The sequence below is a fragment of the Charadrius vociferus genome, unplaced genomic scaffold (assembly GCF_000708025.1).
Source record: "Charadrius vociferus isolate BGI_N301 unplaced genomic scaffold, ASM70802v2 scaffold370, whole genome shotgun sequence".
Lineage (NCBI taxonomy): Eukaryota > Metazoa > Chordata > Aves > Charadriiformes > Charadriidae > Charadrius > Charadrius vociferus.
This window is the reverse complement of record NW_009646744.1, coordinates 1822421-1845167: the sequence shown is the minus strand read 5'-3', so window position 1 is coordinate 1845167 and position 22747 is coordinate 1822421. Positions and strand designations below refer to the sequence as shown.

The window sequence follows — 22747 nt, the reverse complement described above, 5'->3', positions numbered from 1 at the left end:
GCCCCGCATCGCTCCCCCCCTGCCCAGCATCGCTCCCCTCCTGCCCCGCATCGCTCCCCTCCTGCCCAGCATCGCTCCCCTCCTGCCCCGCATCGCTCCCCCGGCCCTTCTGCCACCTCTGCAACCTGCCGGTGGCATCTCAACCAGAGCCGGTACCGGGGGTTGGGGGGTGGGTGTGTCGGGGGGGCATTCCAGGCACTTTAATAATAACTTTAATAGGCACTTTAATAATACACCACTCTACTATGTATTTATTTGTATATCCACTTAACCTTCATTTTTCTTTCTTGACGTTTAAGTAAAAAAGGACTTGATTTGCTTAACTACACGGAGTAAAACAGTCAGTATATATTCCCTGGTTTTACTTCCAAATATCTATAGCTGGCACTGCGCAAACAAGATTTTAAATTATTTATTAAAAACAACTGAAAACCAACCTCATAACACTTACGTTTGTCTCCCGGGCACAGTATGGCCACCTGTTATGTTTGCACATAGATCATCTATCAAGAGTTCGTCCTGACGTGCTTTAATTTATTGTTTCGGCAGGGGAGTAAAGCATAAAGCCCACAACGGTGTTACCTCTAAGTAGAAGCGTTCTGCGCTACCGCATACGTGGCTGAACGCAGCACGCGCACAACACCTCTACGAGCAATGCAGGATGCTGTGCGTATTTCTGTTCAGAGCTACCTGTGATTTCTGGCGACCTCAGGCACACGGCCAATGTGAATACAAAGATGTAACATTTTTAAAAAGGGAGTCAAGTATGGCCATTTCCAGGATTGCTACCTTGCTGCTATTTAAAAGGAAATGTTAAAAAAAAAATGGCATAGGAAGGCACCATAGGAAATAACAAGGATTTGCATTCTTAATACTGAATAACGGAAAGGGTTTTAAATTTTACCTTCAAGATGCCACCTCCTAGTCATGCGTTTAACTCACCTCCTCAAAGAAAAAAAATGATATTTGAGGACAAAAAGAGTCTTAAAATGCTGCATCTGGACAAGAGACGAGCATGAAATATTATTCTGATAAGCAAGGTTGCTACTCTTCCATTTTGAAACTCTACCTTTCAAGCAAGTGAAAATTTCTAAGGATCAAAATAAAACGCAATTACCATTTCTCATTTTTAAATGAGAATTTACTGACCTGTGTGAGACAGCAGGGCAGGTGACAGCTCGTTGAGTTAGCCAGTTGCACAGGAGTTCAAATTATGAGAACTGTCCTGCTGTAGCCCTCAATTTGTGACTGTCAAGCCACGTCAATCCCCTCAGTCAATACTGACCTAACTTCTTCTCAACAATCTTCGTTTATTCTAAGCTGTAATCCATTGCAGTTTCTATATTGATTTTCTCTCTTTCCATTTTCTTGCTGTTCATATGGTAAACGTTACTTTTATCCTTCCTAATTCCGTACAAGGACAGCAGGACAAGAATAGAGCTAATGTACTATCGAATTTCCTTCCAGGCTGATGAAAAGACACACAGTTTAAGAACTGTAGGTCAGAACAGAAAACATCACTGATGTTTTTTGAGTTCAACCAAGATCAGAAGATAAACGCTGGCTTGCTGAAACTGTTAGTACACAAATTGACCAACAAGCATTTACTGGAGTATTTTTTCTTGAAGGGAGAAGAAAAAGATCTTAAATGAGTATTTCCAGGGAAAGAACAAGATTTTTCTAAGTTTTATAGATCACGCCACCGTTCTAGATCACCATACTTACAAGTGCTGTATGCAGGCTCACACTGCAGTGACAATATTTGGATCTTTTCTTCGTCTGTCTCTACGTTCAGGTTGGACAAGTACTGCTTCACCTTCCTCGCCATCTGCGCGTCCTCGTACAGCTTCTTGGCGTTCAGAAGCGAGCTGCGTCGGGCACGTTTTTTGTGAGCGCCTCCCTGTACGTCCAGCATGTTCGAGTTCGTGCTGCCCTGGCTCAGAGATCTAGAAAAGAAAAGAGCAAAGCAGTAAATTGTCAGTTCTCAACAGCAATGAGGAGCTACAGTAGCACACGCCAAAGCAGATTAATACCCCTAATCTTCAGTTAGGGCTAGTGCATGCTGATGCGAATGAGTTAAAGAGATGAACAGCATTAAAACAACACTCATCTTAAAATATTCTGGTAAATTGACAGCAGCAATTTCAGTCTAGAAAAGGATTGCGTATGAAAGTGTGGAACTAGCAAGAATGAGGCGCAATGCTGCGTAAAGTACCCATTTAGTCTTGTTCTGCAAAAGCCGGGCTATTTCCACTGCAGACTCTAAGAGAGGACAAACTTGATAACTTTGTTTGTTTAAGGCGTTTGGTACCCAGTGTTTGCATCAGGCTTACAACAGAATCTCCTCCCAATTCAGCTGAGTACACACGTGCCCAGTGTAATCCTCTTAGAAAACCGAGCTTCTGACAACGTTTAAATAAGGGGAAAAATTATGTTAAATATGCAAAGTACATTACATTACGCATTTAACTCCTTTCTCCAATTAAGTAAAAACATTCACAGAAGAGCAGCTCATTAAAAAAAAAAAAGAAAAAAAAAAAAGTATCCCACCAAAGGTCAAGAAGGCCGTGACAACACGCGGATGCCCAGACTTGTACAGCCTCGCAGCTATGAAACGCGACACTCCTCAATGCTGCTAATTTTGAGCTGCCAATTCTGTCAGCAACTGAAGCGAAAATAAATAATCCCCAAACGGTTCACGTGCATCAGTTACTGTCCCTGGCAGTCACTCCTATTCCCACTGCATCAGCGCCCCAGCAAGTGATCCTGGGATAGTTCAGATATACACATCACCCGTTTCAACCACCCAAAGTCCGATGGCTACACCAGTCCTGATCCCGTTTTTGAGATCACACTATACGTTACACCTAAATTCTAATGGAAAGTGTCAATAAAGTTGTTTAAAGTTATTTGTTTGTGGGTGTTTTTTAAACATTCAGAGGAATAACTTTATTTTAAAAGGGTAAATTATTTGTAAAGATGTTTATCGAGATCTTGGGTGCGTTTACAGAATCCCAAGTGGCAGAATAAACAACCTCCAGCGCAGAAGAGCCATAATGGCCAAAAGAGTCACAATAAAACATATTGTTTGAGGAGGTGCCAGGAATCAAACACACTGAGCTTAAAAATAAGAAATGGGGGGAAACGGCTGACCACAGTATTTTCAAAGATGTTAAATAAATCAGTCGAAGAGAAAATACAAGCTTAAAAAGTGGCAGAAATGTATAGTTTAATTAAATACAAAAGCAATGCTATTATAAGCAAAGAGCGGCAAAAGGCCCAATGGACTGGTCACGCCTATCCACACCAAGGGGCATTCCTATCTCCTATGAGAAGAGCAAAGGTAGTGTCTATTGTATAATGAAACAGGAAAACACATTATGTTCATTTTTAATGATATAAATATTTCATTGCTTATGTACACCCTGTTTTGCTTTTAAGTCTGGACATGGCTTTTTAAGGCAATTTGATTCAATTTCCTTGAAAAATGATTGTTCTTTATTCAATCCCAAGGACTAGCCGTTTCGGTGGCTCCATCGGGTCCCAGGTATTCCCCCCCGCGAGCCGCCAGCCGAGCTCTCCCGCACCGCGGGCATCCAGGCGCCGCTGATTTTGCCCCGGGGATGCAAAGGTGCTCTCCGCAGCCTCTCCGGCCCAAGCCCTGGCGCTCCCCCAGCCCCGCTGGCGGGGAAAATCCCTTCTCTGCGCAGGACAGCCTGGACACTCTTCGCTGACCGACCCCGCTGCCACCCCGGGCGTCCCCGGCCACCCGCCGAGCCGCCGGCGGGAGGGCAAAGCACCGTGAGCGTTTCTGCCTCCATCCCGTACCCAAAATGCCAACACGCTAACGCGTAGCCGGCGTTAAACCAGATGCCCACAGTAGAAAAAGAAGTACAGTTTCAAAGTGCAAAGGCACATCGGCTCGGGTACACAGGTAACAGTTTACGGGCGAAAATACACATAGGAACACATAAAATACGGCAACAACGTCATCTTAAAATCACTGCCGTATGTGAGAGTCAGGAATTTCACCGGCCAATCTTAGGACTCTCATTTGTGGTCATTTCAACACTCGGTCCTCGCACAATCAAGGCTGCCAGTGAAATCAATGAGGAATTTGGTGTATGAAATGTGACATACGTTTTAAATATACACTAAAAACAAAGATGTTGAAGCTTGAAATCGAACTTCAGAGGGGAAATTACTGTATCATTATCACAATTCAATGCGTCCTTATGCTTTAAAATGCGTAATGGCTTAAACTTTTCTGTTACACGTTAAAAAGCAAGTTATTTATTTCCCAAAACAGTTTGCCTTCCAATATAACTGCACAGCAGGGGTTTTTTTATGCATAAAGCTAAAACTCAAACAATTTATCTAGTACACAAAAGCAACTCAGAATTTTTATAGCTGCAGTATAACGTTGACTGTAACCCCTTATTCCTGTTTTCCAAAAAATAGGTCTCGCAGGGTTAATAAAATGCATGCTGTATTTCAGATGCATGCACTAACAAGGAGGATGCAGTATGTTAAGAGTTGCATAATCTTTATTTATCTTAGTTGCATTCATCTCTACACTTACCCCAAACTTCTCCACCTCTTCTTCCTGTAAGCAAGAGCCATATACATTGAAGCATGTATTTGAACAGAAAAGCACAGGAAAAAAATAAAACAGTTGAGAGTCAGGAAGAAAGATGTAGACAGGAAAGAACAGAAAAGAAAAACTTTCTATACAGCAAAATTCTTCTCAAACAATAACACAATGTTTTATGGAATGCGAGGGCAGGACTTGCTCAAACACTTTTAATATGGAAGAACATCTATCAGTTTTTCTATTTTATGTTTAAGCTACGAATTTAAAAACCAAACTGGCATTAAATTTTTTTGTTAAGTATTTCCCGTAAGTCAAATTCAATTTTGAGGGAGCGAGCGAAGAACGTTTTAACTTATTCATATTGCAGCAAGTGTGATTAAATTAATTTATTCTTTGCATTGGGACTGTAGTAAGCGTGTGAGAAACCATCATCAGTATTCAAGTCGATGATGTTGTTTTCTCTTGATTGCTTGCTGGAAAACAAGCTAGTTGCCAAACACACGCTGAAAAACTAGATGCTCTGTATTACTCGGTAATGAACTTGCTAGCAAGCCTCATGTTACCACTAACAAACATCTTTTCTTGTTCATTTTTCATCTTCTTCAAAAGCATTTATTGGTGCTTCGTAACAAAAACTGATAGATCAAACACCAAAGGCAATGAGAATGAATATAAATGATGTGAGAATGAATATAAATGATGTGAGAACATGGAATTATTTTCTTTTAATCTTCGGCACTATCTCTAATATTAGATGCCTAAGCGTTTTATGTCAGTGTGTATATTTTAAACTATGGTCATTAAAATGTGTTCTGTAATTCTGAAAAACCTACTGAACCTATTTACTATTAAATTCATTTAATGATTACACTTAATTAGGTTCTAGAAAGTGCACGGGGCATCAGGGAAGTTTATTTATAAACTGATTTCATCTGTGAATGGCGAAGTTTCTGAAAAAACATTGTAACTTATTGATAAGTTATGTTAAAAGGGGAATTTTGCTAACTGAAATCCAATAGTATGAAGGGGAATCTCCACGCTGAAAGGAACCCATCTTTAAACATTAACAAGAGATTTGATATTTTTGTCTGAAAACTCAACTGGACCAATTTTAAACAAAATACTTGTGTTTCTGGACAGTCGACCTCGAAAACAAAAACCAGACAGGAATCGTGATAGCCTGTGATTCCTGACCAGTGGAAGACCACAGGGAACCGCATCCCCGTGCTCTTACAGACACCCCGTGTCCTGCATACGCTCGTTCCTTCCACTGCGCGGACGTAACTGGACCCATAAACCCAAGACAGCTCTGACCGCAGAGGTGACCCATCCACCGGGACGCGCTTAGGGCTGGCGCAACGCTCGCTGCCCCCGTCCCACCCTCCGCCTGCGCTCGGCTGCCTCCACGCCTGCCCAGCGCTGCCGGGGGTGCACACACCTCACACACCCCCCAAAGCACTGTTCTGGCATTTTTTTGAAGTAAAAACTATTTAGTGATTGAGCACGGGATGTCATCACCAACTGCCCCCCCCCGAGTGCCCCCTGAGGGGTTTCTGTGAGGTGGAGAGGCAGACTAACGGTGCAAGGAAAGGAGCAAACCCTTCCCGGCGGGGATCCCCGGGCACCAGGACGCTGCACGGACACAACGCAGTCGCTGGTGCCGTTAGTTCAGCCAGCGGGAAGCAAACATGGGCAGGAGATTATTTAGTTCCACTAAATATAATCCGGAGCTAATCGGCACCAGATTAGAAGTCGGAGTGCTTTATTCTGCAGTTTGGTAACACACAGCCTGATGATGTTCTGCATCAGAAAAAATAAAACAAGAAAACACCCTCCACCTCCTTACAGCCCAAACAGATCAAGCGTTACATAGGTGGAGCAAGCTGTGTTCAGAACAAATATTTCCTTCAGTTTTCATATGTTATCAGTGGAGTTTTGTTTTGGAGCAACATTTCAGATTTATAGATGGGTGATTCAGGTGCTTTTATTTTTATATATATATGTGTGTATGTGTGTGTATAGATATATGTATATTCCTCCCTAATGTTATAGCTTTCCCGAAACTCTACTGATATTAACATTTTATTTAGCAAAAATAGGAATCATTACAATTAGAACCTATTCCTCTTTGCTTTTTTAAAGACAACAAATTGGTTTAGTAGCCATTAAAAGCAGGTTTAGGAAGCATTAATTGTATTGCCCTAATTTGATAGACTGTGGTTCTGATGGCAAATGTCAACGGTGAGTTACGCAATGAGATATTACGTACTGATGCACACACAAACCCAGATCCCTACCCACTCTGAGACACCTTCAATCCTACTGTCTTTCTAAATTGCACACCTTTGTCTGAACATCACAGCCGGATCCATGTTCGCTGAGGTCATTCTGACAACTTGGCGAATTTCTTTGGCGATCATTCTGAGTTTCTCAAAATTCACCAGGCCGTCCACTTTGGAGTCATTTCCTGCAGAATTGAAACACACACATATATGAAAATAAAAAAAAAAATTAAAAAAAAAAGAGTAAGAAATATTGTTTTAATGAGCAATGTGTTTCTAAGTCCCCCACATTACCCGTCCTCCCTCAACAAAACTGCTTTAATCAAAATAGGAAGAAAACAGGAAAATCTGGCAACACACACACGACTATCAGGCCCACTCAAGACTACCTAGCACCGCTCTTGTTAATCTATTTCTAAAGGAAATAGATTTTCCTCCTCCTTCTATTAGGAGGAGGAAAAAGGAGTAACTGAATTATGCCCAAATTCATTGGCGTAGATGTTAAAACAATATAAATACAGAACTGACACCAACAGCATTCACGTTCTGAAATTAGTTCAAAGAGTTCTGAAACATCACAACCAAGAATTGGGCATGTTTTGGAAACGCTTACCATCTTAACCGACTGTGAACAGAACTTTGGGTAAAAGGAGAAAAAAATGGAAATGTTTGAACAAAACCCCTCGAAAATGCTGAAAGCGAGAGTAGGAGGTGTTATCGCAGCGTAGCCGACTGAGAGCCACAACACGGAACGAAAACCTAGAAACATCGCAGCAAAGTTGTTGTAAGAGAAATACATTTGCAGTAGTATAACCACCAGTTTGCACACTCACCTACTCTTCCATCCTGAACCTCAGGACAGCTGATGAAGATTAAGCATTGCTTTTAAAACTATTAAAAATATGCATTTAATTCTTCGGGTTTTGTCTAAGATCAGTCCCTTCCATTATGTGTTCAGAGTTCTGTTTTGTTTTACTCCTACAAAGAATGCACCAAAAGCACCCTACTGGTGGCAGCTTCTTTTAGACATTTGTTGAATCACGGAGCACTGAAGAAAGGGCTAAAAAGCATATTCTGTGCTTCGTTATTCTTTCTCTCTGACATTACCTTCATGCAGAAATGTGATATCCTTCTTGACAACAGGAAAAAGTGGAATAATCGGAGGCTGCATGCTCTGGCTGCTGAGGATGTTGCGGTATTTTGCCATGTTTCGAGATGGATCAAAAAGATCTTGAAGGTCTCTGAGGTGCTTTTCATACTTGCTCGGTAACTTCTCCCAAGTGCCTCTGAGACGCGCTACCGGTGCCAGATTTAACCCGCTGTAAGGCAGACACACTTCAGTATTAGCTGTTAGCGGAATCATTACCTTTCGTAACGAAGTAAAGGGTTGGGGTTTTTTGCTGTAAGGATTAAAAATAGCTTTCCCAAGGTTAACTGTAAAGCTGGGTGAATGCCACGCTGCAAGTTCCTCACGAGAAATCTCCGCTGTTCACTCTCCTGAGCATGTGAAAAAGGGAACTGTAAAAAGCATCAGCGCTTCCCATTCGCAAGGTACAAATTTCCAGTCCGTCTGCCAAAACAAGCTCTGGGTAACACAGCACCCCTGCCCACTTCATTTAAGAACCACCGCTCTCCTGTAAAAAGGTATACCGCAATAAGGACAAAAAGGGTGTAAAATGAGCGAGGTGAATACCCGGCTGCAGTCGCAGGTGAGAACAGCGCTCAGCTCATCCCATGCAGAAGCGGTCGGAGTTAAGAGGAGTATGTTTGGAGCATGTGTAAACGAGCACCAACAGGCTGAGAATTAGAAGCAGCAGATATGCTAAAACTTGTTATTGTGCCCTCATTCTCATTAAGTAAATATATATCCAGAATTAGTTGGCTGCAATAAAAGAAAACCCTAAAACATGAAATATATCCATCCTCCCTACCATATTTTGTCACCGACTTTGCTCAAGAAATATTGCAATGATTGCAAAGTGCCCATAGCTGCAGAACTGGAAAGCGATATTCTCCAGCATTCATTAGTAAATCCAAAAATCACACAATTACTAAAGTTGCCATTCTAAGAAGATTTTTTTTTCTCATTCTGAAAGCTTCAAAAACTTATTTTGTATTTATTTTTTTTTATACAGGTTTCTCTCCATGCTATTTTCAAACCGCAAACAAAGCCTTCTCTCACGTGAAAAATCAAACACATGCACCACACAGCTCCTCTTTTCCACGCTACATTAGGATGGTTATCTTCCTATTTCATGAAACATATGGCATCCTATCGATACGCCACGCAAGGCAAGGAAGAAAGAGAACCCCTGTGGCATATGCTAACAAAAAGATATTCTTCTGGAACTAAGGGTAAACCAAAAGCTAATTTATTTGCTTTTTTTTTTTTTTTGGACCAAAGACCACTTCTGTCATGGCCTGATGAGACTTAACTGAGAAGTAGGAAGAATCATTTCTTACAATAAACCATGAGAAATTAGGGAGGAGCATATAGAAATCAGATTCAGTAGCCACGTGTGTATTCACCACGTAATGAGTAGCCACAGCCCCAACGGCTGCTCAAACATCCTTTAAGGCAATTCATTAATTCTTTAGCGTATGGCTAAACAGAAGCCAGTATCATTTGATAGACTGGCTAGGCACGGGAGAAGCTATTTAAAAATGGTATTTTCAAAGACAGTGCTGATGCCGGGATATAGCACGAATCCAGATCTTTGTCTGACGAATCACAGTGCCTTTTTTTTAAAAAAAAAAAGTAAACCCGGGGTATAACATAAATGCAAGTAAAGGAAATGCTGAACTCATGCTGTTAAAGGAGCAGCATCTAGTGTAAATCAGAAGAGAAAGTCTAAATGTGCAATTGAAGAGAAAAAAAAATAGAGAAGCAAGCAAATGACAGGAAAGAATGAAAAGGAAAATTAAACTAAAACAAGACTGATTTGAGGAAGTCCTTACAATGAAGGGAAGAAATAAAGTAATCTCATCGTCGCAGATATGACTCAGTGCACGCTGAAAAAGTAACAATGACTGAAAAAAGAAGGGAAATTGGGTGCGGGAATCACAGAAAATGACAGCGATGTTCGGGCAGGTTTCTGAAGTTCATCAATCAAACAGTGCTTTTGCCCAAACCTCTCTTTCCTTCAGCGAACAGTGAAAAAAGAGACAGTCACATCAACACTGCAATGAGACTGAACTCCCGAGGCCGAGGGAGGAAAAGACTGCAGCGACAACACAGCTCGCTCTACAGTCTGGCTTTGGGGAAGCTCGGTAATTCCCTTCCAACCACCCGGCACCGCCGGTAATCTGCTCAGGATACACCTATTTCTTCTCTTTCCACTTAGATTAACGGAATTGCCTTTGCCCAAATCAGCTCTGACAAACGGGAATTATTTTACCTTATAACCGCGAACATGGAATTGAAGTTCTTGCATTCTCGACAGTGGAGGGCAATTTTAATGAAATGCTTAATAATCTTCATTCTTTTGAGCTGGTTGGGCTCTGCTAAAATTTCCATGGCAACCCAGAACGTCTCTTGATTGATGACATCCTCGAACTGTTTCAGGTGAGCATTTCCTGTTTTGGAGTCCAGCTTATAAAGGTCATCGATGTATTCCGTAGGCTCAATATTGCGAAATAACTCAAAGTCTCTCATGGAAAGCTGCGTGGCCACCTCAATGGTGCTCAGCTGCAGGAGGGAAATTTGGCTCTCTCTCAGCAGCTCTTGAGCATCCTCGTCCGAGCATAAGGTCTCTGTCTCCATATTGTTTTTTAGATAATACCTAAAGAATAATTGAATTACAATAAAAGGTTAGAGATGCTCTTCAGAGAGTTTGTGGACAGAGACATTGAACTACACCGATCAACGCGGATGATACTGACACCGCGGGGGTGTTTGCGTGAGAGTCTTTCAGTGTTAACTGTCGACAACCCAGAGTAAGAGACAAAGACAGAGGCACGACGGGGCAGCATAGCCTTGTACTTTAGCTACTATAAAATACCATCATTACACTGAAATAAAAAAAAAAAATAATCAAAAGCTGTTTTAATCTACCTCTTTGCTAGTATCTTCTGTACTGTACAACACAACACGCTGCAGCTTTCACCTTCCGAAACAGGTCAGTTACTTTTCATTTGCAAATTCAGCAGTGAAGTTAACATTTTAAATACACATTAGTCCTGAGAAATCTTTCTCCGTTTCTTACACAAATCTAGTGTGGTTTCTTACATACATTTAGTGTGGCGTATTATTATTTACATGAAGCACACAGCATTCAGGAAATGAAAATGTATCTGGAAAATTCATTTCCATGGTCGCAAGTAGATCACTTTCAGATATACAAAAGTTTATTCCTCATAAATTCCCTCTGTTGCCTAGCAAAGAAGACTAAAGAATTTTTAACTTAATAAACTTTCTTCTGGTATGGATCAGGTCATCAGATAAAAAATGAAACACTTAACATTTCAGAAAGATTCATAACAGTTTACATGAAAATGGAAGAATGTATCTCAGGTTAGTATCAGTTCATCGCAACATGACATCACTGAGAAAGAAATTAATTGTATGCTTTAATCCTGAAGTACATGTGGAAAGAGTCAGAACAGATGTGTTGGGTTATTTTCTTTTTAAGTGTAAGCCATTATATAAATTATTCTGATCTGCTAAATGTAGTTGTCATCAAGTAAGCTGGCTGTAAGTTTGGGGAGGGGTTTTTGGGTGCAGAAGAGGAAGGAAACAAGGAAGCCAAGAGGAGAGGGAAATGTAAGGTACTGACATTTACTTGCTTGTTCTTCTAGTAGACACCTGTGTATTTTAATTAAAACATCCCTTCCCGATGTTTCTTTCAGATGTTTCAATCCTAAAAGGCAAATAAATCCCAACCCAAATCCCAACAAGGGCCCATTTACCGTCCGTTGAGCTGAATCCTGTCGGCCAACTTGGAGAACTGATCCGGGAGTCTCCGCTGCTTGATGACTCCCTCGGGGCTGACGGACACTTCGCAGAGGGAGTAGGTCTCCGGGGCTCCCGTCAGGTTGAATTCGTGGACGGCGTGACTCACAACCTCTTTTGCTGTAGTGTCTTTGCTGATGATAATGTAACAACTCTGCTGATCTGCTTTGAAAACTCTTATTACTTGATCCGGGATATCTAAAATAACAGAACACCACCTTTAAGGTATGAAGCGGCTTTTCCCTTGAAAGTCACGAGGTCATTTACTGTGCCATTTGATAGCCAGAAAAGAAACAAACAGCTAGCAAGAAAAAAAGCCATGCTGGACTTGATAAATATTCCTTAAAATATTCAGTCGTTTCCCCCAAAATTGAGAGGGGGAAAAAAGACAATTCTTCTCCTCTCTCCATTTCCACAACTGAATTATTTTACATATTATCCCATGACCACAATCAAAGTACAAGACACCTAGATCTCTTACTAAGCTGTAGCCTGTCCTTCTCAGTGTGTCTCAAAGACTTTGGCAGCATCATTCCTTCTTTGGCTCTTTTGTCTCGGCGAGCGCCAGAACCAGCGCGAGTGCCAGGCCGGCCTTCCCGGGGACGGGAAGCCACCGAGCCCGCGCGGACGGGCTGTGGGCAGGGGGACGGGAAGAGGAATGGAGATTTGGTTGCTCCCCTAACTAGCTGCAAACTTTTACACTCCCTCTTCTCACCCTGAAGGAACTAAGCTGCTGCCAGAAGTTAATTCGTTGGCGGGTGTACTTATTTATAGCACATTTTATGTATTATAAGTGCATTAGAGATTAGAGAGCAGCTTTATCTAAGGCAGCCTCCAGCTAAATATCTAAAGAAACACACGTTTAATCTACAGCCTGATGACTGGAAATACTTCGCTCCATTAGTTATTACAGAAGGCTTGATTTTCAAAATAAAACTGATTGGGAAAAAATGTCAAGAGTCAGAGTGCACACTGATTTAAAACTCAGGAAAGAACAGTTCTCCCCTCCCTAAACTCTGAAGAGTAAAACTTCACAAGTTTTCTGCCGACCTGAGAGGGTGGGGGGGCTCTCGCCGAGCCCTCAGAGCCTGCAGCCATTCCAAAACCACGCCGGAGGCGGACACGCCATGAACTGCCCCACCAGGCAGGACAGGGAGCGAGCGGGCATCCCTCTGCCCGAGGGGAACCGGCACTGCTGCGGGACAGCCCTCCTGCTGGGCGGTCCTTCCAGCACGGAGTTTTACATGCTGCTTGCCCCATCGCCTACGCATTCATTTTTCTCTGTCAAAATCCACTGCTTAAGGAAGAAATTCAAATCTCTTTTAATGGGGCAGTGACCTCGGGGTTACTTTTTACTTGCATCGGGACTTAACGGTGTTACAGGGGCAAGGAGAGGGAATTTCGGGGCAAAAAGTAAGCAGGTAATTTAAGATCGCGCCCCGAAAGTTTCCCCCCCTTGGGAAAAAAGAAGCCTCACCAGCAGCTGTAAATAAATTGGCAAACGAGACGAAACAAGGCGTTAGAAAAAATTCTGACTGAAAACTAACCCTACGAACAATTTCCTTATTATGACTACTCCATTGCCAGAACAGCCACGTCACTAGCTGGGAAGTAGCTGAATTTGAAAAGCTGCATGCATACACGAATGGGGGCAATAAAAGGGAACAATAAATATTATGTACTCATTTCAGAGTGAGAGTAGTAAGAATGCCACATTGCATAATTTGGGAAACGGCTGCACTCATAAAAATCATAATAAATCAACAGAAGAGCCGAACATCCATATCTTGGTCTTAACAGAACTAAAAATAAGAACATATTCGGGGTATACCATCAAAACAGGAAGGTAGTTTGGGGAAAAAAGAAAAAAAGAAGACTCACATGCAACCAAAACAGTGTAACTTGGAAGTGGTAAGTGATGGAAATTTATATTACAAGCACATGTCTATCTTCATGATCTTTGCTTTTAAGCAGGTAAACATTAACAAAAGTTCTTTTCCTATGCATGACTCAGCTTGTGGCTTCAACATGGAACGAGTCTGCATGCACAAGGTCTTAGTTGTATAGAGTCCAACAGAAGAACAAAGTAAATAGCAAACTGTGTTATCATCTAAAACTTCGGTTTCTATAAAAGGGATGTGAGCAACCTCATTCCTTTCAAGCAAGGTCACAGAGAAGTGAAGTAACCTGCCAAAGTCATTCAGCGCGTCCGTGGCAGAAATGGGAATGAAATGCAAGTCCTCTCAGCCTCCGTCCAGCCCTGTGCCCATACAGAGAACCTACGGGTTTGGTTTATTCCAGGGAAGGTTACAGGGCACGAGACGATCCAATGCCCGAACAGTAATAACTACGTCAACGCAACGTCTGAAAGGGTTAAGTCTACCAGGCAAGCCATGCAATATTAAGTTCTTCAGGAGGCCATACATCAGGATACTTACAGTAAAACCCAACAGCTGCGGGCAGGAAAAAAAGAAAAAAACTGCGTCAACACCAAATCAAGATGTTTACAAAACTTATCAAGAGTATGTAGTACAGCGTCAGAAATATTTTGCTTTTCTCTGCCGTTCAAAAATGACAGTATATTTATGATAGTAAACTTAAAGTAAAGGTAAGAAGGACTAGTTATCCAGATTTCATATTAAGCAGTAACGTGTAATATTAAATGAAGACTCTTAGAGAACACGTGTGCAGTTCTCACGCAGACAGCACAAACCTGGATTTGCAGCAAAAAGGGAACATGTTTGCTGTGGGTATTTATGCACTTGATAGGGTATATCTGTGTACATCCCTTTTAAAGGGGAAATCTGCGAGTTTATATATACGCAAGTCATAGCCAGAAGGCACTTTACAGAATATATAATTATGCACAGAACTTACACGTGGAATAGGGAAACATGATTCTGACTTGACATGTTTACAGGCAGCTGCATATAACAACAAATACCTCCTGCAGCCACCCCATAAACGGTATTCCTACAGTAACAGCAACCAAAGCTGTGACTGCACATCTCAAAATGTTCTTCCTGTTTTTCAGACATACAGCTGAATACACTTAATGTCTGTAAAACATTAAACTTTAACATCATTATGTTGGTACCACGGCAATCCTAAATTTTCCTGCAATACTGCTTGAAACACATATTCAAAGGTGGTGGATGGGATGGACAAGTCACATCACCAGGAGTGCTGGAGGAGTATCGGGAAGAGCGCAGAGAGAAAGGTGCAGACAAGAACAACCTGCTTCCACCACAGCTCTGGTAAACTCCAGTGAATCGAATACACTCAGAGGTGGCAAAATGCATTTCTTTGCAAAAAGAAGTTAAGTTTCCCATTACAAAGAAGCAGGCAAGAGATGTTCAGGCAGTTTGGATTTTCAGCGACTGTCCAGTTTGGACCCGTTAAGGCCACGAGACAAACAGATAACTGCACTCGGCGTGTTTGATGCTGGCCAAAGATGTAATTTCCCCCCTGAAGCAGCCGCCTGGTAATCATCCTGTAAATCGAGCTAATGCCGCTGTTTTACCTGAAGGATTAGAGAAATCCAGGATGCTTGTTGTAGGCTGCAACAGGTCCGGGCTGCTGGACGAGAGCGTTCCCGGAATAGGCATGATGGCCAGGCTGTGCCTGCACTGCCGCGTCCCGACGATGCTGTCGTCCTGCGACTGGCTCACACTACCATCGCTGCAAAACAAGTTTGTCTCAGTTACGGGCATTAAGCTCCTTATATTCATCTTGGGATGAACGAAACTAAGAAAAATAATGGCACTCGGATGTTTTAATGACACGTTGTAGACAGGCTTTCAAAAGAAGGACAGAGGCAAAGCAGATTTGAAAAAATTCACCGGGAGAGAAGAGATATTTTGGTCTTGTTCTGCATTTATGGGTCAGATCTGCTGCATTTTTTTAAACACATAAGCAACGTGGACATAATGACTGAACATACCAAGAAACTAAAACATAACAATTTAATAAGGAACAATTACTGTGACCAGAAAAGTCCAACAAACCTGAAGAGTTTCGGAGGCAAGATGCTGAATCGGGTCTTGTCTAAAATTTTCCTGATTCTGTTTCTCCCACCAGATACAGTGTTTGCTTTCATTTTCTTGTTTCCTTTTTCACGGGGAAACATCTGTTCCACATCTCCAGGCATATCTGGGATGGAATAACGGTTGTTTTTCTTTTCTGCAATTTTTGGAATATGTGGAATTCCATTCTTCTCTTGTCCTATCCTGCACAGCAGCTCCTTAAACACTGTAAGAGAAGATACACACTGTGATTTACCGTTGCACACTTAAAACTTTACAATCAATTCTTCTTCCCCCTCAAACCTTTCTCCTCCCATATCCCTGCAGGAAAAGCAAACCAAAGAGTTACAAACCAGGCAATACATTGCATTTTAATTTTGCTTCTGAGAGTGCGGGTCTTTTCCCATTTCAGTTTTGCTTCGGCAGAAAGAGTAACCCCCCAAAACCCCCCAGCGTTCAATAAAAACAATCAAACTTTCTGCATACCAGAGTTCTCCAAACTAATTTTGAAATTAGCACATATCACACCAAATTTAATAGACCTAGCACACCGTTACGGGATAGCTAATACAGAAACACTGCATCCACGGCAATCAGCTCTATGTATTTATTGACTTTTTTGTCTGCATCTTTTAGGCAACGGTGTGCAGATGTTTCCTCAAGAATAACTCTAAGACAGACTGATATTTTCCAAAACAGCCTTTGTTTGCTTTTAGTAAGACTACTGAACAGAAGCTGCGTCAAATTTCCTATTGCATCTATCAAACTGAGCCAGTCTATTTCCAATACTGACACGCCCCAGGATGCAATTCCACGGGAAAGATAGTGTTTATGTTCTTTGTATTTCTTCCCACATATTAAAGGTGAAAACAAATTCTTCAAGTTTGTGTATCGATACAAAGGGGTTTTTTTGAAATGTTTAAAAAAATCTTTTTAAATCACTCAAGTCAGAAATTCGGTATTTTCTGTCGAAAACATGGTGATAGCGGGAGAACGCAGAACTGTACAGAGGGAGTTTCTCCGATTGTCCCTACGTGTAAGGCAACCAGGACTTTACAAAGTCCCAGACTAACTGCGTATTTCTATTATACAACAAAATGTAAGGCTACAAGCCTTCGTGGTATAGATTCAAATATAAGAATGGGAATTGCTCATTGTCAGCACCAATTAAAAAGACAGTATCACTGTTGACAAAAAGTTTCAAGACGTGAATTCATTAAAATGCAGAGACATCATCTTGAAATTATATGAGCTAACAGAAGAGAAGACATTAGAATCCACTCGTAAAGGTAGGTTGCTTATATTTATAATACAAATGAAAAACCTATTGCTGTCTCAGTCACATTTATGCGTTATTTTATGTCATTTCACATTAGTCTGGACCAGCGGTTACTGTTGTTGCTTTATGGTTTTTTTTTAACTATGCCAATAAGCAACCGGGAGGATCTGGAAACTTTTTACCTGCACAGTGATAAACAGAAAATAATAATTTAAAAGAAAAGCCACAGTGAACAAGGGCAAGTAACTGGAGGAAAAAAATAAGAAAAGGAGACCATCAGAAGGTCTCAGATAGAGCTACAGAGGAAGGAGCGATCTTGTGCAGCGTCTTGTTCTTTCTGTAGCTATGGTTATTCTGTTGCCTCAACAGGATTATGGAAAAAGAACAGATGGTTTGACTGAGATTTTAAAGAGGTATTTATGTGTTTATATTCACATTGACAATTAAAAGCCAACATTTATATGTCATACTGCTTTTTATATCCCCTTTTCACTTTTAGATATAAAAGCAATTTATCCTATCATTCTCACAGCCATTATAAAAAGTTTTACAAAAGCCCAGTTTTACATTTTTTCTGTTTCTTGGCAAAAATATTTTGGCCCGGATCCCTTGGCTCTGTTTCAGCCATATCGCATGAAGGGACACTAAAGCCACTTAAACAGTCATTTGAGGATTTCTCGGGGAGCAGAGAGCCGGCTCTGCTGGCTTTGCGCCGCTCAACGTGCTGCCCTTGGCACACAAGAACTCATCTGAGCAACCGGAGGCACAAGGAGGGGACTTGGGCACAACTTTTCACTCCTAGAGCAAGTTGGGAAAAAAGGGGGAATCTTATTGCACTTCTAAAGCCAGAAAGAGTGGAGTTTTTCTTCACATACACAAAAATGCACCATATATAAAGTCTACTCACCAAAAATGTTTGTTTTTACAGTAATGGAGAGATGAGTGTTGTTCCTTAAGATTTCCAGAGCTTTTACGAAGGTAATGTTCTCAAAATTCTGTCCATTTACTTCCATTATCTTTAAGAAGAAATAACAATTGGACCATTAGGAGAACAACTGTTTATGACAGACTTACAATAATACAGGCACAGTAAGAACTTTCCAGAAGTTATCGTATCATCTTTACAGTAGTTGTAGAACAAAAACATTCCTTGTAAAATAACTATTTTCATCACATCAGTGACATTATGTCCTGTAAACAAGCCAGGACCTCCATTTCTACCTGACAAATGCTTAAAACAAAGTTCTTTTCAGTGATAACATGGCATTCTTGCAATTAGGAACTGCACCTGAACCGAAAACGGTGGACCATAAACCGTGGCACTGGTGCTCCACCAAAGGCTGGATCTTCACCTGGTGTGAACTGCCATCGCTCCACCAGCCTGGGTGAACCGGGATGATTCACACCCGGTGGGAATCAATCCAACAAAACCATCTGATGGCTTCAACTTAACCAGAACTCCGATCAGAAAGTTTCCTAAAATAACCACAACTTGGTTTCTTTTGCATACTGTTTTTGAAACGTTTCAATATTTTAAACATTTTGAAAACTATTTAATAGAAACCCATTTAACACCCATAAACTGAAGCTGCACTGCGGCACTCACAATAGAACGCTAGCGGTTCGCTTTTAGCAAGCAGCATATCCTTTTTCTTGAGACCACTACAGTTGATTGGACCAGAATATTTTAAGTGAACTTTATTCTTTTTACCTGATCCCCCCGCTTAAGTCCAGCTTCTGCCGCTTTACTGCCCGTTTCCACAGTCTCCACAAAAATCCCAAACCCCTTGTCGCTTCCTCCAAGGAGGCTGAAAAACAGTGGCGAATCTCTGGAAGGTTTCTGCAGGGTAATTTGTCTCCATTTCGCTTTGGCAGCACAGGCGATATTCAGCAATCTGAGATGTCCTTTCATTTTCTGTAACAGAGAAGACACGAAATGGAATGTAATGTTTCTTTTACTAGAAATGGAAAAACAGTTGTGGAAAAAAACCCCAAGTGCCAGAAAAAGGACTTTTGAGGCCGTGTATCCAAATCTTACTAACTAAACCTCGTCCTCATTTGCAGTAATGCAAAAACACATAAATGACTGCCATATGTAGTATTTTATATGAGCTTTATAGCTAAATACATAATTACGAACAAATATGTCCGTGTTAAAAGCCATCGACTGACTGTTAGACGTACAGACTGCAATGTGTTAGTCACTTGTAACACACTGGAAAATGAAAACGTGTCATATTAGAAAGTATGACATTCTTTTTTGCTCCTACCGTATCTTCCAAGTTCTTTTCAAATTCTTCCAGAAATCGAGTCATAGCAGGATCTCCTTCAAAGTCATTAAAATGATTGTTCACCCACAGCAAGACCACTCTGGTAACCTGCAAAAAAAAAAAAATATGTATTTATAGAGATACCTATGACTCTTCTCCTATAGGCTTTAATCTATAAGGAAAGAAGAACACAAGGACATGGCAGAACATCATATGACAGATTACTGCATCTGTTAACAAAGAAAAGCAGAAGACATTTACACTTGAAATCATCTTCTCGTTTCCTTTATTTGTGGAAACAAATGAAAAATAAAAAAAAACCAAACATTTTTTTACCTAATTGGCTACATCACCTGGTACTTACTGGTGCACAAATCCATCTTCAGTTAACTCTTCCTTATGCTGTTTATAAAACTTCTCTTTTTAAAGCATCCTAATGATCTCCTTAAAGCAAGTTCTTGGAAGTACGTTGTGATAATAAAAAGCCTTCCTTTAAGAATTTTTAGTTAAATCTTCAGGTTCGTTTTTTACGTGCTACAGAGTTACCACCATTTATGATAAAGTCAGTCTGACAGCTATTTTATCCATCTATGTCATAAAAAAGGTTTCTCTTCTAAAAGTAATTTCCTCTTATTTGCTGAGACAGTTGTGGGTTGTTTTTTTTTTTACTTTCTTTTTCTTAGAAAACAGTAGTTTTCAAAATGAACAGCATGGAAAAAGGTAAGAAGAAAAGCAAAAGACCCCAGACCATTTCCTATGCAAAAAAATACAGCATTTTGATAGTCTGTTGGGTTTCCTTCAGCGCAAAGCTAGAACACATAAAACCACTGGCTAAGGATTTTACTGCCATAATTTTCAACAAACTGGACATGGATACAAGTTCCAGACTAAGAACGTTTTTCATGTGTATGTGAATACAGTTACAAGGATTTGAACCTCATTCTATTTCTGGAAGCATTTTTGTCAACTGCACCTGTCTTGAGCAGAGTTTATTTTAAGTATAGAGTTTGCAATAAGCTGCTCAAACAAAATGTGCTCAATACACTGAAAAGCTCTACAGTAGAAAATTATGGAAGACAACACAATGCTGTTGTGAAACGAAAGATGGTATGTCCAAGAGATCATGAACATAATTCCCTGCATTTCTGGTGAGAAAGGATTTCAGAGATTGGCGTTTACATCTTTGAATTAAACAGAAAACGGCATTTATCATTCTGCAGAAGAGAAGCAGTGTCAGACCTGTTTTAGGATAGTACACTATACTCATACAATCCTTTCTTGATAGCAGTGAAAAATACTTCGCTTTAAAATACTTCACATAAAATAGCTGGAGCATAATCCTAGTTTATCAGCAATACAAAAAAAAAATCGATTTGGAGTCATTTTCACCAGAAATACTAATCTCTCAGACTCAAACCAACCTTATCTCTGAGGCTGTCCACTGTGAACCATTCCAAGAGTTTATTTCCGACTTCCAGGGGGCTCGTTAGAAATGTTCTGTACGTTAAGAGGAAATCTTCGATGTAGGTTGGATCCACAATAGAATGTTCTTCTATTAAGTGCATGATGAGTCGCTCGGGTGTTGCCTTAAAAATTAAATGCAAAAAATAACTGATATCTCTCGTCACTAGTGCTCTCTGGAGAGTAACTTAACATAAAACCATGTGAACAGGGTACCCCCTTTTCAAATTTCAGTTACGGTAAACTCAGGAGAAAACACACTAACTTGTTTAAATCAAATCTTCATGCTTCTCTCAGCCCAAATGTTTTGCATAGGTAATACCTAAAACAATCAGTAATTTCCCTTAATTTTATTTTTAATAAACAGTTCAAGTTTCTCTTCCGGATTACAAAAAACCGATCAATAGCATAAAGATGCACAAAGGGTGCTCCCAATACTAAACTCTATGTATGTGCTGAAGAGGTCTAATTTTATTAAAAAGGTGATGGAAGTATATCTGTAAAAAAATATAAATTCCTTCCAATCAATTTTTTTGAGCTGAGACAGGCAAAACTGAATATGTGTTCTAGATTCAAACTGAAATTGTACTTATTTAGTAATAAAAAAAGGTTTAATAGATGAATGGAAAGCACAGAAAGAAATTCACCTTGATAACGATGTGTCCCTTTCTGGTTCCACTGCGATCCAGCTCCCTGTGCTCCTTTACCATAACAATTTCTCCTTCTTCCTCCACTTTATGAGTGTTTTTTTCCACATGGTTCAGAATCCTCCAGTAGTCTTGCTGGGCTATACACACAAACTGCCCCCAAACAACACGGGATTGTTAATAAACACCCAAAACACGAATGTATCCCCATCTCTGGGCTGCTTCAACACAGCCACAATAGCACAGCATGTGATACCAACCCCGCTCTGTTCTGCCCAACTACACCAGAGAGAAAGTTAGAAAGGGAAGACAAATAGGACTGGTCACCTTCTTACATCTCCAAAAGGTTGCTCGAATGGGCTAAATACAGAGGACAAAGCCCGTAAGCAGCGGAAATAGGTATTTTCTATTTATCTCTTCTTCCTGCATGTCAATCGTACACACAGCACGACTGGGGTGGAGTAACCCCACGTTTCAGCACAAAGCAAAGTTCCTGTTTCTCACGGAACAACAGTGTGAAGTAAATCTCAGCTACTGAAGAGCGTACAACTAACCCAACGTCAGCAGAGCCCTTGACCCACAAAATACCAACCTCCTTTTTTCTGCTCCTGGAACAAAGATCATGCCTTCAGACGAAAGCAGTCTGTTTTCTTTCATTAAATGCTTAAAAATATGAGGTAGTTGCATAGAATTGTTAATCTCACCTGACAATCATCTACTTTGGTTCTGACCACTCCATTCATGTACTGTTTGTCCAGGGAGGGAGTAATCCCAAAACTATTTCCCATACAGAGACTCTCACTCTTCCCATCAGGATAGCTGATTTCCACCGTGCCGTTCAATATAACATACCAAGAGTCGAGCTAGAGGAAGTAAAAAACAAATTTCAAAAGTGAAGCTAATTCAACAACTTTTATAAGCTGTTCCAATGCTCTTATCTCAGAGAGGCTTATTCCTGCAGTCTCCAGTTTGTTGTCACCAGTTTTGCAACATTTAATTCACTAAAATTGTGCACGGTAAGGTAAGCAATAAAGCTGACTGAAACAAGAATGCTTTTCAGCATTTTCATTCATTTCAGAACTAATTCAGTAGGGAGGAATGCTGATGAATAGATTGTTCTTTTAATCAGTGGGCTAATTGCTGCAATATATTTATACTATTCGGTGAGAATGAACACTCTTCCCCTGGGCACCCATTCGGTCACCACCAGAGATGACTCTACCGACTCCTCTCCGAGG

General features: G+C 40.8%; 1 protein-coding gene across 1 annotated transcript in view; it reads right to left on the bottom strand.

The window, feature by feature from the left end:
• Positions 1-22747, bottom strand: part of RAPGEF6 (Rap guanine nucleotide exchange factor (GEF) 6) — a 111070-nt gene that overhangs the window by 15992 nt on the left and 72331 nt on the right. The window contains exons 10-24 of the mRNA XM_009891364.1: positions 22214-22372; positions 21510-21662; positions 20823-20987; positions 19402-19509; positions 18843-19046; positions 18039-18147; positions 15835-16078; positions 15351-15508; positions 14266-14280; positions 11785-12025; positions 10275-10658; positions 7984-8195; positions 6938-7061; positions 4583-4606; positions 1726-1946 (exon numbers count right to left, since the gene is read on the bottom strand). Of these exons, the coding sequence (XP_009889666.1) occupies positions 1726-1946; positions 4583-4606; positions 6938-7061; positions 7984-8195; positions 10275-10658; positions 11785-12025; positions 14266-14280; positions 15351-15508; positions 15835-16078; positions 18039-18147; positions 18843-19046; positions 19402-19509; positions 20823-20987; positions 21510-21662; positions 22214-22372 (2521 nt within the window). The remainder of the gene's footprint in view (positions 1-1725; positions 1947-4582; positions 4607-6937; positions 7062-7983; positions 8196-10274; positions 10659-11784; positions 12026-14265; positions 14281-15350; positions 15509-15834; positions 16079-18038; positions 18148-18842; positions 19047-19401; positions 19510-20822; positions 20988-21509; positions 21663-22213; positions 22373-22747) is intronic.